The 20,306-nt window shown below is 41.4% G+C and overlaps 1 protein-coding gene across 9 annotated transcripts in view; it reads right to left on the reverse strand.

The window, feature by feature from the left end:
* Ttll5 (tubulin tyrosine ligase like 5) overlaps positions 1-20,306 on the reverse strand; it is a 316,364-nt gene that overhangs the window by 235,725 nt on the left and 60,333 nt on the right. For all 9 annotated transcript variants that reach the window (XM_023702383.1, XM_023702377.1, XM_023702375.1 and 6 more), the window contains 2 exons: positions 10,370-10,439; positions 9,555-9,639 (listed from right to left, as the gene is read on the reverse strand). In XM_023702383.1, coding sequence (XP_023558151.1) covers positions 9,555-9,639; positions 10,370-10,439 — 155 coding nt within the window. The remainder of the gene's footprint in view (positions 1-9,554; positions 9,640-10,369; positions 10,440-20,306) is intronic.

Consider the following 20,306-nt stretch of genomic DNA (forward strand, 5'->3'; position numbering starts at 1 on the left):
ATTAAATGAAATCGAATCCTTGAGTCTTCATTAGTACAATAAAAGATAAGAAAAAGCTATTCCTTGAAGCAAAACACCAAAATAAAGGAAACAGTAGGAAGAAAAAGATCATTTGCCAAACATTTTTTGCAGTACTTCAGGCAAATTCCATAGATATTAAAGTTTTTGGGTGAAAATAGGATACGGAAAAGTATATGAATGTAGATATCTTTATAGAAAATACAAAAGGAAAGACAATGTAAAAGGTAAATGTAAAATGATTTTACAGAGGAGTTATGTAGAAATCACCTTAATCAAGGAGTCCTATGCCACTAAATAGTTCCCATGGGTCATCAGATACAATGCAATGAGAACTACTATCACATTTCTGTGGTATTCTTGACTCAAATACATAAACCTAGATTTAATCATGAGAAAATATAAAAACCCAAATTGAGGGCAAAATGTACAAAATGACTGGATGCAATCCTTAAAAATGCTGAGTTGTGAAAGTAACCGAAAGGCTGAGGAAGTACTCCAGACTGAAGGAGCCTAAAGAGATGTGACAACCACCCTGCCCTGGGCCCTCCACAGGTCCTTTCCTTATGAAGAATATTATTTGGACAACTGGGAGAATTGAAATGAGGTCTGTAGATATACAGTTGGTAAAAGGCAGGTCTTTACATTGTATTTGTAGCTTTTTAGACAAAAATGTCTGAAAAACTTGTTAAGTTCAACAGTAAAAATCTAGGTATCTAGCTTTCCTTTAAAAACCATTAGATCTGGCAATTCTAGTAGGTGTGGGCTGCTGGCACCAACATGATACCAAGTGCCATTAAGTGAGTCAGATGTCCCCTACTCCTGGGCCTCCACCTGGCCAACTACCCTCCAAGAATGTCCTTGTGAGCACTTAGGTTTGTAACCTTTAAATCAGAACTTCATGTGTAGGCTCAACACAAATATTTTGTGGTTGTTCTGGGGATTGTACCACTGAGCTACATTCCCTGCCACCCCCTTTTTATTTTGACACAGGATCTATGTTGCTAGGGTTGGGCTGAAATTTAAAAATCCTCCTGCCCTCAGCCTCCCAAGTAGCTGGGATTACAGACATGTAATGCTACTGAGCCCAACTTCAACACAGTTTATTAACAATAACCTAAAAGATAACTCTTTACTAGGTACCTGTTGTAGTCAGGGTTTGCAGGAAAACAATTTAAACAGGACACCTAATGAATACGATCATTTTATAGTGGTCACCCAGTGAGTCAAGTACAAAAGAGTGAGGGAAATCTGTCCACACACTAAAGACCAAAGAATCCAGCTGAGGGCCTGGATTCTGAAATCCTGCATGAGTCCAGCTGAAAAACTTGGGCTCATAAAAATGCCTCCCACAAGTCCAACTGGAGACATACAGCCCATGACAATTCTCATGCAGGTCCACTTCATGGATCTGGGCTGGGAAAGCCTAAAGGTCAGTGGTGGAAGCTAGAAAGTCTGTCCCAGCAGGATAAATTTTTTTTTTTTTCCTGGTACTGGGGATTGAACTCAGGACCCTGCGCTTGCCAGGCAAGTGCTTATTTTACTGAGCTATCTCCCCAGCCCCCACCAGCAGAATAAAGTATCTGCTAGCAGGCTGAGAGATCTGCACTGGAGCCAGGAAGCAGTGCTCAAGGAAAGCAACAGAGCTCCCCAGTAAAGTACCACAGCTATCTTCAGCGATAGTGAGGTCCCAAGCTCCTCTAATAATGATGACTGCAGAGTTCTTATCAGGAAAGCCAGCAGGAAAAGTTCCTCCAGGAGACTGAGCAGTGCACCATCTTCCCCTCCAGAGCCAAGAAGCATTGCTCAAAATAAGGACCAGAGCTCTCCTAAAGTGAACCCCAGCCATCCTCAGCGACACTGAGGTCCTGAGCTCCCCTGGCAACAAGAACAGCCAAGTTCACATCAGGAAAGCCAGCCCAACAAGCTCCTCAGGAGAGCCCACAGCCCCTCTTTTTCCTCCCCAGTGCTCCTTTTCATTTTGTTGGCAGCAATCCTCAGGTGGCCTCCACACCCAGCACCATGCAGATTCACTTCAGCTGGGGGTTACAAGTTGCCCACCAGGTGTCAATCCACCACAAGTCTACAAATACTTAACCTAACACAGACTGAAATCCACATCACGAATCCAGTCTTGAACCTCTCTCTGAATAAAGTGAAGATTTAGGAAAGCTTTCACAATAGAATTTCACAATCTTAACCTTTAAGCCAAGAACTGTGTGTGTGTGTGTGTTTGCACGCTCGCACGCAAATCTTACCTTCTGGGTTAAATCTGAAACTCTGGATACTATTTCGCAGCCCACTGATAAATACAACTCACATGCTTTTTCCCCCTCTGAAAACAAATGTAATTGTTTTTATTCTGACCAACTTATTAAATCAAATGCTTTTTTTCTTACTTGGCATCAAAACAATGTAATAATCTATACGTGTGTGTGTGTGTGTGTGTGTGTGTGTGTAGAAAAGATTTCAACGTTAGGCATATACAGATGGTTTCCAACCTCTGATCATTACATTCACAACGCTGCCACTTTATGATGTGAAAGTGATACACATCCAATAGAAACAATATTTCAAATTTTAAGTTCTGACCTTTCTGCCAGCTAGCAATATGCACTATGAACTCTCATGCCGGCAGGCATGCAGCAGTTCCATAAGCACAGGGTAACAACTGACACTCACCAGTAGACCTTGCTGTGAAGCTAGGGTGTTCAGCTTAGGTGTATTGACTGCATTTGTAACTTATTACAGGTTTACCAGGCTAAAAGGAGTACTTGGAGTTAGGTTAAATGAAATGAAAACACACCTGAGATGCATGTTCCAAACTCTTTACCAGAGCAGGAAAATAAGAGAGTACTAGGTTCTCATAAACTCTCTTTTCTTATTCAAAAGCTATTGTGTTCTTCTAAGAATGTGACACCATATATTCTTGTGGTCATTCTTAAAGTTTAGATGTAGGACAGTTAAGCCTTCTCGTTGGTGGCTTTATTTTTATATTCCCTACAAATGTACAAAGGAAAGATGAGGTCAACCCTGAAGAGTCAGCTGTGGCACGTGAGTGAGTCAGCTTTCAGCAGGTGTAGGCAGGCTGAGCCACAGAGGCCTGGACTCTGAAGAGAGGGCACCTCAGGCAGCCTTGCCAGGAGCCACTGGGTTTCATCGTGGCCTGACCCAGAAAAATCTTATGGAGGAGAACAAGAGGCCCAAGTCCTCTCTGATCTGCTGTCAACCAGCTGCAGTCTAGAGACTGCCAAAATGCGGTGGTGACTCGGCAGCACACGGCCGCGTGTCTGGGAGGGGATTACCAGCCTGATCCCCGGTCTTCAGAGCCAGAAATGACTCAAACTTCACAAACAGCCTGGGCCCGCCAGGGAGGGTGACAATGAGCGCTGGGGTGGGTTTCTCCCCCTTTTTAGTGTCTCTTCACCCCACCTGCTGCTGTAGCAGATTCTGGACAGTGTGCAGCCTGTGAGGTAATCAGAATTCTTTGGCAACCAGCAAGTACCTGAATTCTTTCAAAACCACAGGAATCCAGCAGAGAAAAGGTAAATATCCCTGTGGAGCCAGTGTTAATTAGCAAGGAAGGCTACTGAAGAAGGAACTAGGGTGAGGAAAAAGGGAATGGCATTACAAATGGTTTGGGGCCCTTTCTGAATTCCTGCTGAATCACATGGCCAAGGCACAAAGAAGTCAGGCCCATCTGGGCCTTCCCAAGTCCCCCACCTCCCACCTCTCCCACATGGGTGGAACACTCAGTTCCCCACATGGGCACTTTCCTGTCCCCAAAGTGTTAGTCCTATCTATTTCTGAGTCTCCAACAGTGCATGTGGTTTTAAATTCAATTTTGTTTTAATTTTTAAAACTTTTTATTTTTCCTATTTCAGTGCAAATTTGACTATTAGCTTTGTCTCTACAAAAGAGTTTTGTCCAACAATTTAAACCCCATATTGGATCCACTTACAGCTGTAAAATCCAAGACCAAGTCTTTTTGGATTCCATTTCTGACAGGAAAAATGAATCTTCACCATGTTAGGAAGAAGAGAAACACTCTCTGGAAACTGAGTGTCCCCTGCTGGTGCTAAAGAGCAATATGCTTACACTATTGACAACTAAGTTTGGTACAAATATTATAAGTAGCCAGACAGGTTAGGCTCTGGAGGAAGTCCGTGCAGTAGGTAAGAACACATCACCGCACTGGCTGGAGGTGCATCTGCCAAAGGCCAGGCCTCAAAATAAAGAGGATGACCACACCTACGTGCCTTCCCAAGAGATGAGCAATAATGTGAAGGTTATACTATAATTGGTATCACCAGGTCCAATAAAGTGTAGATAGACATCAGTCACCCACGTGGGTGACCAGCTCTCCTGACCGATGCCTTCCTAAAGTCTTTTGTTCTTTCATGTATGTTTACTATGTAAACTGCTTCCTCATTGGACTAATATCACCTAAGTGGGTATACTTGTAATCTTATTGGTTGATGATAGCTTTTGACCCAAGATGTACCCACTCCATGATTCTCTACCCACCTCGTGATTTTGCTCTACAAAACTTCCCATGTAAAGTGGGCTTGTTAGCAACTACTTTTAGGTCCCCGCCTATCTCTCAGGAGCTATCTCTTTCAATAAACATTTCCTACTGTTAACCCTCACTGTTCCTTAGAATAATTCATTCTTCAATTCTGGGGAACACAAACTCAGCATATCTGAGATGTAGCAGGTTGGGAATTACACTTATTTCCCTTATACCACTTGGAAGCTCTGACTCAGGGAGGCCTCTGCAGGACTACCCTGAACCATGAGACAGAGGACGCAAATACCAGGAAAGTGACTGCATTTAGACAACACTTCAACACTTTACCCACATATAAGACTCTTCCTATCTCTCATGTGACTAAAACAAGGACAACTGAAAACACTAATCTATAAAGAAAGTAGTTTTTCTTTAGTGAGTTTAAGAAAGTAAAAAATTTACACAGATGATAGACAAATTTTCACAATTTTCAAATTTGATACACAAATTTACACAATTTCACAAAACTGTCTCATGAACTTTCTGTTATCAACTTATGAGGCCCTACGTAGAAATGATGAACTGTCTCATTGCTGTTTATCAATAAAATTATGAAAAAAATCTTTTAATTAAGTAGAATGCTTTTGAGTTTCTAAAAACAAATCAAAACATATACTTAGGGGCTGGGGAGATGGCTCAGTGGAATAAAAGCTTCCCTGGCAAGTGTAAGGGCCTGAGTTCAATCCCCGGTTCTGCAAAAATAAATAAATAAATAAGTAAATAAATAACAAAATTTATACTTAGCTCCAAAGAATGTCACCTAGACTCTTTCTGCACACAAACCTGGCCTGAACATCCCCCAGAAATAGGTAAAATGACCTGTAACAGTCTGTCCCTTTGAAGGAAACAGTTACATGTGGCTAACAAAACAGCACTTCTACCTATTGCTATGGCTATCAAAGCAACAATACAAAATCTTTATAGCTGGCTATTTCAGGAGGATAAACTGTCAGCCTGGGGCCCATCTTAAAAACTATCTTGGCTCTCACAAGTGGAAAAGGTATTTTCCTTTCTGATTCTTATTATAAAACAAATTCTGACTAATCTATTTACATTTACAAATCTAAATTGTAAAAGCATGATTGTAGTTCAACTTGGCCAAATATATCTGAAAGCATACTCTAATTTCAAGGTAATCATCTTGTATATGTTTGTCTGTTCAATATGTTAGCAATCATCAGAGCACCTATAGCTATTTAAGAAAAAAAAAGAGCTCAGTTCTTTTTATTTTTTGGTCCTTCTTAAGATTTCCATGGAATACCTGTTCCATATTATGTCTAAGATGTTTGATATTCAGACAGATAGTGAGGTTAAGCTCAACTGCCTATGTTACAGGGTAATAACATCATTAAGCTTCTCTTCTGGAGGGTTAACAACTTAAGTTTGCAGGCCAAAAATTAGAGAAAAGAAGGGCTTCAAGGACAGCCAACATTTTGGCCCTAGCCTTTCAAGGTCAGTGAAGACTCAGGACATAGAAGAACCTGTACTGTAACATCCTGTAACTCAGTTGCATCCCAAATTTACTGATCGAGGAGATTATGGGGCTACAGAAGAAAGTGATCGATGATATAGAATATGCCTAAGGAGAGTCACATGGACAAAAACATTCTCTCAAGCTTTCACAGACAGCAAATTAGTCAAGCAATGGCCATGACTCATCCACATGGCTGATGACTTACAACGGATCTACAAACTGTGGTACAGGGTTTCAGGATAAATCCTGAGGGGATTTGACTGACCTTGTCAGATACAAAAGTTACATTTCTTGTTGCTTTATCTTGGTCTTAACCATCCACCAGAAAAGTATAAACACAAGGTATAAAAAGTAAATCCATATTAATATGCTGAGCTGTAAAGGGCTCACGTCAACAACTTCTGACATTGCCAGTTCTACGGATAACCCAATACTATTATGGACTACTGGACTATATTGGATTATTTTGCTGAAGTCACACACCTACAATATTCAAATGGCAATGGAATATCCATCTCTGACAAAACTAAATTTAAAAAGGGGATATAAAGAAAGGACTATCTTGTGTCTGTATATACAAAATAGTTAAGATAGATATATAGCTACTTTCTCTTAATTCAATGAGAAGAAAGATTTGTACTAATAGGGTTTGAACAGAATATCACGGCTGCACCCTGTACTATAAATAACTATTACGAAGACAACAATATACAATGTATTAATCACTGAAACTGTCCTACTAATCGGTTTTGAAACTGTCTCATTGCTATTTGTTTCTCAATAAAATTAATTTCAAGAAAAAGAAAAAAAAAAGAAATGATGATGTAGGAACTTTCCTTTCTAAAGAAAGAAACTTAATTATTTTTGCCTCTATTTCTACTTCTTTAGAAAAGATGATGGTTTTCTTTGTTAAGTCTCAAAGTAAAATGACTAGTGATCTCATTTCAGGATGATTATCTTCAGTTATGTCTACATAAAACACACATGACCTAAGATTACTAGAAGCTGTAGAGCTGAAGGAGCTATGAACTATTGTTGAACATAATGACAGTCAAGCACACTCAGAGCATTAAGAAGCAGGTGTCTGCCAAGACACACTCGGGTACATCCGAATGACTACACAGAACAAGGTACCTCTGCAGGACTTTGGCAAACAGCTTGTCCTACTGCATGCACCATCCTTTGGGAAAGCTTTATATTCACCTCTACTTTCAGGTAAACCTAGCCAAATCCTGGAAAAATCCATGTATTTTTTGGCTCAATGTGGTTGGAGTATTTAAAAAGCTCTTTTCTAGTGACTATGGCACAGGCACCCACTGGTAAGATATTGTACTTTAGTTCCTGCTGGAAGCAAGAGAAGAGTTGCTCCACTCAGCGGGTACAAGCAGCAGTCAAAGCACTGACGTATCTACAGTAAAGCTCTACAGTATTACTCCCGTTTTGTGCAGTAAACCACACAGGTCTTTAAATTATGCCAAATTTTATCCATGAGTGGGTAACATATGCTTGGAATATTATGCAAAACATACTGATATGATATTCTCAAGAAACAGTACATATAGATCACCTTGACATCTGTGCACTATACCAGAAGTCCCACTTGTGGAAAGGTATAATCAATTCTCAAGCAGGACAAAGGAAGCACTAAATACAGGATGAGGGGAAGAATAAAAATGGAGACGCTCATAAGAGAAAAGCAAAGTTCAGAAATCTCCAATTACAAAACCCTCATCTTCAGCCCTTGGGCAGAAAGTAGGGTACAGTTTACCTTCTTTTTGTTCTAGACAATATAGGAAGTAGGCTTTTATATACAGTCTTATCTAGCTTTGCTTACAAATATGTGAGCTCATTTATCTACAAACACTGTAGAAAACCTTCCTGTGGAGACTTGGTTAGAGTTAACAGGCAGTTCATGCTTACACGCCTGGTCCTAGCCTTTGTCCAACAACCAGAAAATGCTTTCATTTTTCCCCTTCTCCATTTGCAAGGGACAGAGGCCAGAACTATGGAGTCTCAGCAGCCTTCACTGTTCCCAGTGCCCACTCAGGATTCTTATGAATCCGATGGGCCTTATAAATGCTGTTACTGCCACCTAGAGGTGAAGACAAGACTTGGCTCAACCAGCTAGACCCTTTAGGTTTGTCTGCTCTCTGGATTCTTCTCACAGGATACATCAAAGGAAATGAGGATGTAAAATAATTAAAATATCACTCAGGTCAGGCGTGCTGGTGTATACCTGTCATCCCAACATTCTGGGAGGCTGGCACAGAAGGATCACAAGTTTGAGCCCAGTCTGGGCAACTTAAGAGATACCTTGTCTCAAAATAAAAACTAAAATAGCCTGGATGTAGTTCTAATCTCCAGTACTGAAAAAAAAAATCTAAAAAATAAACAGTAATCAGAATAGAATAACATATATTAAAGCCCTTATACATAAATGAGGATATTAAAATTAGGTTTTTCACAGACAGAGATTGCATCTATTTTCTTTACCACCTGTATGCGGCATAGACAGTCCTTTACCCACGGCATTTCCTATCTTCAAAGTACATTTTCTAATAAATAAATATGCACACACCGTGCTTTATAGCTTGTGACTGCTGACAGGTGTGAATCACCTGAATTGCTATGCTTTATAAAATGTGACCACTGCACATAAGAACTTCAGGGCAAACAGGAAGGAAAAAGGGAGGGAAGGAGGGAGAAAGGGAGTGAGAAGAAGAAATGTGTGAAAGGAAAATCAACTACAGCAAAGTTACAAACTTATTTTAAAAAATTTAAAATTTTTTAAATCACAGAAACACTATGATCTGTAAAATTCTATAAACATGGGAAACAAAACTTCATATTATTATAACGTGAATTTAATTTTGCAAATTGTATCATCTTAAAACCTACAAATCACATCACCTCAATAACACTACATTTACATGACCACTGCAAAGTACCTACATTGCACAGTAGGGGGGACAAAGAAGTGAAAGTCCTAAATGTAAGACAGGATGAACAGCTCAGTAATCGAGTTACAACCCTTGCTCCACCCAACCCCAGCTCGGACATCTCAGAAAGCAGAACGTGAAGCTCCCTGGCCTAAGTCTCAGCTTCCTCAACTACAAAAATACAAGTATAAAACTGCTTTAAAGAATAAAATAAATGCCCGGTTTGTGACAGGTAAATAAATGTTTGATTTTTCTGTCTAGATCTGCTGTGAACAACTATGTATGGTAAATTATCTTAATACCTTCAGTCTTCCTAATATTGTCATTGCATGAAAATAACCAGTGACCTAGATCACAGCTGGGCTAGGTGGCATGGGCACACACTCTGTGTGGGTGTGAAAGGACTCCTCAGCACTAAGACTGCCTCCATCATCGGAAGCCGCCTGGGTGTATTCTATTTCCTGAAAGAAACAGCTTGATCTTAGGACACTCTTTCACAGATCCACTCTACTATACTCCAGTGAAGGCTTCACTCAAAACCAAAGTGCCTTACCTAGCCAATCCTTCTTCGTAGAGATAGATGACAAGAGGATCATAGGAAGTCACAAGCACATAGAGGCGCACATCAAACTTGAAATCTGAAAAAAAGTTTGGATTCACAGGTAAAAGTTCTTTTGGCAATGATGAGGAGAATGTAAACAACTATGAAAGAACATTTTTCTTCATAATAAGCACATAATACCCACACACTTAATCTTTTCATGGATAAATACTATATATATATATATATATATATATATATAGCTTGTTTTTGAGACAGACAATGCAGTTCAGGCTGGCCTCGAGCTCACTTTGTAGCCAGGCTGGTCTCCAACTCACAACGTTCCCCCTGTCTCAGCCTTCTAAGTACTGGGATTACAGGAATGCGTGACTATGCCCGGCTTATATATACTATTTTTATACAGTATTGATAGTTTTATAGCCTATTAAGCATTTCACTACTGGAAACTGAACCAAGGGCCTTTGCAATGAGTTATGCTCTAGTCCTTTTTATTTTTTTGAGAGTCCTGCTAATTTGCTAAAGTACCTAGACTAAGCTTGAATTCTTGATCTTCCTGCCTCAGCTTCCCAGAATGCTAGGATTATAGATGGGTGCTATCATGCCTGGCAGCACTTTCTCTTACATTATCTTATTTCATCTTCAAAATAATCCCCAGTGGTAGTTAAGGAACTAGCTTGCCTCATCTCTGAAGTCAGAGATGCCAAGAATTTCATCCTAGCTTAAAAAACACTAGAGAAGACCATGAAAAGGTTAAGAAGTTTAGCAAGATCTAGCCCAGTGTAGTCAAGAGTCTAATCACAACTCACCATCTATGAGCAGGGGGTTGTTAATGTAACGGGAGACCAGGATGTTCTCTTCCAGGGAAATCTGGTTGGGCTATTAAGTAAATAGAATAAAAGGGTAGAAATGAAAAGCAATTCTAATTTATAAGAAAAGAACAAAGTTCTCAATCTTTTAAGAAATGTGGAAAACTAGAACTCTAGGAAAAGTTTTCCTCTGGGTACCCAAATATTCAATTGGCCATATAACAAACCACTTAAGCACTAGGGATATTCAGTTACAATGGGAAGAAAATAGATTTACACAGCATCTCACATAATAAATACAGCCTAGACTGCTATAAAGATTTATAAACATGAAATTAAATAATTACATGTCAAGAAAGCAAGAGTTATTTAAAAATATAAAAGTCTGCTGCTTCCATAAGGTGAAGTACAATGAAAATTTTAAAAAACACTACCACTGTTCATAAATGCAGGCTTTTGTTGAATTATTTAGAGAATGTGCAACTCTTTAATGGGTCCCAACGTTTTCTCTGTGAAATGAAATAAGTATTTGGTTGACTTGCCTAAGAGTATTTGCTAAGCAACTGTATATAAAAACTGAATGAAATCATTTAAAGATTTCTGCAATAAAGAGAAACTGTTTATATACTCAATGTGGGTGTTACTGGACACTGTACAAGACACCAGGGGATACAGTGATGGAGAAATCTGTCCTCCCAGAACAAGTCCTGTGAGGTCCTCACAGAACGTGACATTTAGCAGTTGTATCTCCCAACAGTTTAATATTTAGGTAGAAGAACAGCAACGTATATAACCTAGAAGAGTACAAAGCACCCATTATTTGAATATAAGATGTGAGGGTGCCAAGGGGACCCTAAGCTGGGACCACTGTGGGAAAGCTTGCCAAGGAAGAAGTGTGTGCTGAAAGCTCCCAGGCATATGGTGGGGAAGACAGAAGGCCACGGATGGCCCACAAAACCCCCTACAATGGAGGATGGGTTGATTCATGGGCCTGCAGCTGAAGCTTGAACTGGGAAATAATAAAAGGGGACGCTAGACAACTAGGAAGAGGGAGCTCATGGACAAAGGGATCTATCTAAACTTCTGTCAAAGGAGTTTCAATTCAACATAGTGGGAAGCAGGAAGTTATTATGGATTCTAGATTAAGGAAACAGTAGATTAAAATATCAGAAATTGAATCTATTTGTATTTAAGACAGAAAAAGCAGCTGCAAGCATTCAGGACAAGAGTTCTAAAAGGGAAATGGCAAGGAACAACTGTGATGCTAACAGTTACAGAAGCAGCTCAGAAATAATTGTTAACATGTAGAAAAACAAGATTTACTGAGTATCCTCAGTATTTCCTATGTGCCAAGGGCTATTCTAAGGGTCACAAGTGTGATCTGATTTAATCCTGACACAACCCCATGAGGCACGTGTATCACCATCCACACTTTAGAGATGAAGAAAGAAACAGAGGTTAGGGACCTGCTCAGTCACACAGCTAAGAAGCAATAAAGCAGTGCGGTACCCAGGAGTCTGCATCAGATCTTTTAACTTCTCAGCACTATTTGTAATTCCCTGCAATACTGTCTCCCAAATTCAAAAGTTTTTCTTTGTAGTAAGCTATTTCTCACCCTAAATACTAGTTATTCATAAAATAAGGATACTTCTATGACCCATAACATTACTCACAACCACCATGAGCAACTCTGCAGTCAAGACAATGAGACTCCCCTCTCCTTGTCCACTGCTGCTATCGTAGAGTGAGGAGGCAGCTCATGCCCGCCATGTCTGTGCGTCATCTGAACACAATGCCGTCAATACTGATTCACCCCCAAGGGCCTCAGCCATCACACCGTTCCCTGACTCCACTGCATTTCTTGATCAGCTTCTCACGAGTACTACTTCCATCTTGAGTCAGCTTGGAAAGATTCGATCATGGTACAAAGCTGTAAACCGTAGGCTATGTGGCAGACCTAGAATTAACCCCTCACAGCTGTGTCCCGAGTGAGTAACCCCAAACACTACAGCAGACACAGTGGTTTAAGAGTATGGGGGAGTCAACTAGTAGACCTGAGTTACCACCTTGACTGACTCTCCTCGAGAGTAACTACCTAATAAGTATCTTATAGACATTAAATAAAATTATGTTTGGAAGGCACAGTGCCACAGACATGTTAAATGCTCAAGAGATACTGTAAAAGGCTCAAGTCAGTAACTTCTTAGGATAACCTATTAATATTATAGACTGCTAGACAGCGTTAGATTGTTTAGTTGAATTCAAACACCTACAGTCTTTAGATGCCAATAGAATATTCACCTCTGACAGGACAAAAAAAATAAATAAATAAAATAAAAAGTTAAAAAAAAGATACAAAGGAAAGATCATTTTGTATTTATATATACAAAATAGGATAAATTTACAGCTACTTTCGCTTAACTCAATGAGAAGAAAGAGGTGTACTAACAGTGTTTGGACAGAATATCCTGTCTGCTTCTTATACTGTGGATAACCACTAAGAAGATAACAATGTACAGTGTATTGACTATCAAAACTATCCTATTAATCAGCTGTGAAACTGTCTCATTCATATTTATTTCTCAATAAAAAATAAATACATAAAAAAAACAAAAAAATGCTCAAGAGATAGCAGTTATTATCACCACTGCAAACTCAAGAGTATCTGTGTGGTTCTAAATGCTCAATTACACAACTCGGCAGCATTCATCACTGAGTTTCACATCTCATTCTACTTGGAGCAGTACACCAAAGTACAATGAAGAGATGTAAGGCTTAGGAGGATTTCTCCCCCCCCCCCCCGACAGGGTCTCACTATGCTGTTTGGGCCAGCCTAAGCTCACTTGTATAGCCCCCAGACCAGTCTCGCAGCTATCCTCCTGTCTGTTACCAGAGTGCTGGAATCACAGGCATGAGCCACCTCCACCTGGGTGTGCTGGGGGTTCTGGGCCACCTTGGCACGGGGGGGGGGGGGGGGGACCCGGGGGGGGGGGGGGGGGGGGGGGGGGGGGGGGGGGGGGGGGGGGGGGGGGGGGGGGGGGGGGGGGGGACGACAACACTGAACTTGGGACCTTGTGTTTTCCAGGTAGATGCTTATGCCTCTGAGATATTCCCCAGCCCCTTAGGAGAATTTATTAAAAGGCTTTATTTAAGCAGTAATAACACCTGGCACAAGCAGGCACTTCCTACATGTATCTGCTGAACAATGAGAAAAACAAAGAATATAAGATAAAAACAGGAAAAAAAAAAGATAAAAATAGAGACACAAGGGAGGACATTTGTACACATTGCAGCCAACACTCTCTGGTACCCCAAGATCTCAGGAAATACTTAATACTACATTTGCCCTGGGTAATGAGACAAGGACAGCTGGGCTGGACTACCAGACACAAATTAGTGCTTCAATTAGAAAACACCAGACCCTTCCCTTGCACAATTTGAATATACTGAATTGGGAAAACAGGACATCAAATCAGCTTCTGAGGGAGCTGAAGCAAACACAACTTTGAGCCTCTCTGAGACATTTCTAGAGTTAAAAGACACACTGTTAAGAGGCCTTGCCAACAAACCAACAAAATGCGTCCATCCCACCCGCAGGAGTCCCACATTGCTCTCTGCAGCATTGCACACGTGTGATGCTTTTTCTAGGCTTTATTCTGTTCTCCTTATGGTACAAGTTGCTATTTACAGGTATTTTCCAAAAGGTTATAACTACTACAGGGCAGTTTTATTAAGAGGCCCTCTCCTGCCAGTGGGAAGATGGGGAAAGATGTTTCCTCTGGCACACACACCTAAGCCCACCCGGCTGCCAAAGTCCCACCCACGCACACCACATTGGTCCAGCACACAGACCCTCGCTCCCGCCCCTGCACATCTGAAAAGAAAGCAGGCAGAGGCCCTGGAAAGAGTTACTTCATCCATCTGGCCAATGGGTCACATATTCCATGGGACAGTGTCCAGGTATGGAAAAGAGGGATGGTCAGGCCTTCTGTGTGAGGAGAGAGAGGGGCATTAACCACACCGGCCTGCATGAAAGGTAACAAAATTCCAGGCTTAGGGGGGTGGATAGGTTCCCCGTGGGTCCACATGTTGCCAGCTCCCCGTATGCCTGCTGGCAACTTCCCAGGCTTCTGTCTGGCACTTCTACTAAATACCTAAAAGAATCAGATTCAGTCCAAAGCTTCAGTGAGGGGGAGCGGAAAGGCAGAAGGTCCTGCCAAATGCTTTGATCTATGCAGGGGGTCTCAAGGGATTCAGCCCAGTGAGAGGTGGGAGGGAGAGAGAGGCTCACTGCCAAATGTGCATTCTCCACAGACATGTCATTCCCTTTATGAGCCTCGGCACCAGGGAAGTCTCGGCGCACGGCTTCACAGTCCCACCAAGAAAAGTTTAACTTTTCTATTCTTTCTGAGGCTAGCTTTAAGAAAACAATTTACCAGAGCAAAACAGTGTTCCAAAAGGAAAAAAGTTCCAGATGAGTTAGGAATCAACCCTATTCTTTTTGACTCATGTCTAAGAAAATAAAAAGCAAACTTAGGTCACAGCTGACTTCCAATTGCAATTCCATTTGGCAGCTAAAACCCAAACTAGAGCTGTCTATGAGAGTCAAACATCGGAGCTCTTGGCACAGGACTGAAGGAATGGCTGTTGGATCAGAGGCTTATGCCAAGGTCCAGAGAGCCAAGGCATGTGACCAAGTTTTGTATCACATGAGACCCAGGATAAAAGGACTCCAGAGAGACCCAGGCCAAGTAATAGGACTTGTAGCTGGGGCCTTTACTATATTCAAACTAGATCCTTTATGTATTCAGTACAAAAGGTCTGGTCATCATTGTTTACTGCACAGTCTTGAGTCCAGGCCGCAAGTGAAGATTTTCCAAAGTGAAAGATTCCTCGGAAAGTTTGTTTCTGCACACAAAGGAAATAGCTCAATGCACAAAGATAAGTGCAGAATTTAAGATGGAGTACTGGCCACACACACAACATAGCTATCCTCACTTACCCTTTCTTTGGAAGAACAGAAAGGATATTTTTAGAAGAATGAAGTGATAACAAGGCTAGAAAAAAAGTAAAAGGAGCCAAAAGAGACCAAAAGTTTAAGCAAATCCTAAAGGTAGAAGAAAGCAGACAGGATCCGGCTGGAAAAACAGTAGAGGAAATCCTCACCCAACGTATCAGAGGACAGCGATCTCCTCAAGGAGGCCCTGCGAAGTTCCAGGCAAGGGGCTCACAAATAAGAATCCAATCAGTAATCCACACAACCCACGGGACAATGAAGCCAGCAGACTTCCTCTGACACCCACAGTACAGCTTCTATGGGCATGGCGACCTCCTAGAGGCCACTCTGTCTCCAACAGACATGAAAGCAAAAGAACGAATGGTCACTGTTCTAGCTGTGTCTAGATATCCCTCCAAAGTCACATGAGTCACAGTGGGGGCTTTCCGGAAATGGCTGGATCTGGGGTCTGTGATACTAGGATTAAGAGTGTGAAAGCTATCCACCCAAAGGACGGTAGCCTAGATAAGATGTAAAGTCCAGAAAGGCTTATCACTTGCTGCTTTTGCTGTCTTCTGCCTGCCACGAACTGTTTCTCCTCTGTGATGCCCCTCGGTCACACCGCCCTACCTTGGAGCCAGCCAACAATGAAATGAAACCTCTACAAACTGTGAGCCAAAGAAACCGTTCCTCTTTTAACTGTGGGTATTATATATTTTGTCTCAGCAACAAGAAAAAGTAATCAAGACACCACTTTACTAAAAAAGAAATCACCAAAATCTCGGCAGCCATAATGAGACCCACCCTACACTGGCAAGTGGAAGGGGTATGCTCTTTACCCACATCTTTAGACACACAGCATCTAAAGTGAAGCCCAGCAATCAACATGCTTGGCTTTCACACAAAACACACAACTGGACTCCTACAGGAGACATGCAATTAGACAAAGAGTCCTACACAATCATAGGAACAACCAGGCAGTCACCAGTTTCAATGAGTCTACTCTTTTGTTCATAAATATGGCCCAATGCTTATGGATCATGAAAGTTGAGAAAATTCAATACCAGGAAGAAAGACAACTTCACAAAAATTCAGTGACAACCTTTTAAAAGAACTTCACTGGGTAGCCTCAGAAAAAACAGGCACAACAGCATCCACTAAGCAACAACAGGCCATGTTATAACCTCTGCCTGATGTCCTCCACCCAAGCCTCACACTCTCGCAGGTGGGGCTTTGCAGAGATGGCTACATCTAGGGCAGCAGCAGCACAAGTACCCCAGCTGGGCGTTTACTGAAAGCTCTGAGAGATTGACATCAGTGATCTAGGGTATGTGATACTGGGATTAAGGGGGTACGATAATTACTTCTGGGTATGGATACTAGAGAGTCAGACTCATTTTATTTACTTTGTGTATGTATTAAATTTTTAAAGAACACGTAAGGAAAATTTTGAAAAGACTCAAGAGACACATGGCTTTTTAAACTGAGAAGAGGATAGGCAAGAACAGGAGGGAGAGAAAAGAGGGAAAGGAGTAGCAGCACATGAGGTTAACTGCTTGGACAACTCTGAAAGCAGGCACACGGGCTTTCGCTCCGCTGCAGGGACTTGGCACCAGCTGATACTCTGCGGGGAGCCACCACGAGGGCACCGAAGGGCTACCCCCTCCCCAAATCTGAACAGTGGCTTTTTTTTCAGGTACTGGGGATTAAACCCAGGGCCTTTATACTGCATATATCCCTCCTCAGTCTTTTTTATTTTTTAAGACAGGGTCTCATTAAGTCACTAAGTTGCTTGAGCTGGGCTTGAATTTGCAGTTCTCCTGACCCAGACTCCCGAAGTACTGGGATTAAATGACAAAAAGGGGTTAAAACTCTTAACAACAAACTTTCCCTTGAACATGATCTCCAGCACATACTGGGCAGTCACAAGACAGTATAGTAACACTGAAAACCACACAAGATAAAAACAAACCTTTGATGTAAAATCTAGCATTCCTCCCAGTGAACTCAACCATCTTTTCTAAAAGCTAATGTACAAAGGTATTTTCACCTAAAGCTAAAAAGGCTTTTTGTGATGCCACAGGAAATGGCCTTGTCAATGATAATTTTAAACATACAAAACAAGACACAATACAAGTACTCCTGAAAAATCTACAAGAAGCCGTATGACTGGGAAAAAATTCTTTTTTTTATTTTTATTTTTTTTTTATTTTTCAACAAATAATACACTGCATATATTCTTCTTAGTGGTTAATTGCTGTACAAGATGCGGACTTGTGATCCTATTTACAAACACCATTAGAACAAATCATTCTATTCATTAACAGAATGTAACTATATATCTATCCCAACCACTTTGAATACACAGATACAAAATGGACATTCATCTGTATACCCCATTTTTTCTAAGTTCCGTTATTGAATATTATAGGTGTGTAAACTCAGCAAAATATTCTAAAAGAGTCCAGTAGCCCATAATAGCATTGGGTCTTCTGTTTAACTGGCAATGTCAGAAATTATTGACCTGAGTCCCCCACAGCTCAACTTAACAGCATGGCTTTATTGCTTATAATTTCGTCTTCATACTTTTCTGCTGGATGGTTAAGACCAAGGTAAAGCAGGACCTATGCAACAAGAGTTGTAGCTTTTTGGTCTGAGAAGGTCAGTGAAATGCCCTCAGGATTTGTCCTGAGATCCTGTACCTCAGATTGTAGAACCTTTATCAGTGCAGCCATGTGGATGAGTCACGGCCAATGCTTGGCCAATGTGCTCTCTGTGAAAGCCTGAGAGAGTATCTTCTCCCCATGGGGAAAAAATTCTTGACACAGTCACAAGACACTTTCACCTCACCCTCAACCCTTAGAAAAGTCCCCAGTGTCTCACCCTCCCGGCACAATTCCCCTTTAAGAAATTCAAGGGCCGGGGAAGATAGTTGGGCCAGGGAGATAGCTCAGTAGAATAAATGCTTGCCTGGCAAACACAAGGTCCTAAATTCAATCCCCTGCACCACAAAAAAAAAAAAAAAAAAAGACAAACATTCACCTACTGCTGGGTATGGTGGCCTCCACCTTGATCCCAGCACTCAGTCAGGAGGCTGAGGCAGAAGGATCTATGAGGCCAGTATGGGTTATACAGTGAGTTGAAGACCAGCCTACACTACATAGTGAGAACCTGTCTCAAAAGAAAAAAACTGGCCCTTACCCTCATTCTTGCCTTGGTAATCTGTTTTACTGCCCACATCACCAACCCACCATATGTCATTTTGCATGGCATTTTTGAAGCAAGCAACATTTTAACAATGAAGTATTTTGGCTAGGAATAACCTGCTGCTAGTAGGATGAACAACAGCCAACTCATACCCATCCTACATTCACTTCAGAACGCATATTTCAAAAGTGAATCCCAATTTGACCCACAGCCAAGGCCCGGCATGTGAGTGAGACTGCCCAGGGCCTACTGGGTCCTCATTGACTCAGGCCCGGCTTGTGAGTGGGTCCGCCAGGGGCCCACTGGATCTTCATTCAACCCAGAGCCCAGGCCTGGCATGTGAGTGGAACTTTCTCCATCAGACAGGCCTGGTGTGGAATCCTGCAGCAGAACTCCGTGCAGAGAGGCTAGAGGCAAGATCCACCCAGCTGATCCAGGAGAACATCTTGCCAGAGTGTCACAGAGGGTTCACTTCCAAGGGCTGCAGCAGGAAGAAGTGGCGCACAGCAGCCAGACTCAAGCCACACCCACCTTGACCAGTTTGAACTTGGTAGATCCAGGCCTGGTGCGAATATAATAACTCTATTTAAGTTCTACACCAAAGGCCAGAAGACAGTGCTATACAAAATGACAAAGAGAAAGAGCAAAATTTCTCAGGCCCTGAACCCACCCAGAACAAATGCAGGGGACAATAGCATAGAAGAAATTGGAAATTATACTCCTTAAATCTCTGAAATAGCATCAAAAGTAAAGAAACAACTGCAGAAAGGTATAGAGGAAATCAGATCAGAAATAACTTCTGAAGTAAAAAAAGAAATGATAACTATAATGAAACAAGTACTAAGTGCTCCTAAAGAAGACATTGATAAAAAAAAAAATAGAGGAGAATAGAAAAATGACAGAATCCTTGAATGAGAAATATAGGAAAGAAATAGAATGCATGAAGCAGACTCAAAGTGCTCATGAATTTTGGGAAATTAAGACCTCAAACACAAGCTGGCAAAACATTTGAATGAAAGTGACTTTTTAGACTTTGAAGACACCATTGCAGCTAGTGAAAAGCTAAGAAAAGATCAACAAGGATGCAGGAGAAAAATAATTCAACATCTGCAAGATGATGCAAAGATGAACAATTTAAGACTAATAGGTATCAATGAGTAAGAAAGAGTTAATACAAATGATATAAAAAGAATATGGACAGAACAGTGGACAACTTCCCAAATATGGGGAAACAGTCTGACATTCTGCTAACTGAATGAAGCATATAGAACTCCAAATAACATCAACCCAATTGAAAACACACCCAGACATGTAATAATCAAGATCCCAGAAATTCAGCACAGGAATAGTATACTAAAAGCCACTAGAAGGGGCCTGACCCTAGCGCAGTTCTATAAGTGGCTGCTTCGGCAAAGCTTTCAGCCTCAGGTTGCTGTAGTTCGATCCTCACAACACTCCAGCCTGCCAAACCACCCCTGAGGGCATTCGGAGAAAAAAAAAAAATCCTTAAAAGCCACTAGAGAAAAGAAATAGAGCACATTTAAAGGAAAACCCATCAGAATAATGGCAGATTTCTCTTCACAAACCACCAAATCAAGAAGAGCATGGTGGGGCTAGGGAGACGGCTCAGTGGAATAAGCGCTTCCCTGGCAAGTGCAAGGGGCTGAGTTCAATCCATGGTTCCACCAAAAAAAAAAAAGAAAGAAAGAAAGAAAAGCAGAGCAGAGCAGAGCA

This window comes from Octodon degus, unplaced genomic scaffold (genome assembly GCF_000260255.1).
Source record: "Octodon degus isolate 3935 unplaced genomic scaffold, OctDeg1.0 scaffold00007, whole genome shotgun sequence".
Lineage (NCBI taxonomy): Eukaryota > Metazoa > Chordata > Mammalia > Rodentia > Octodontidae > Octodon > Octodon degus.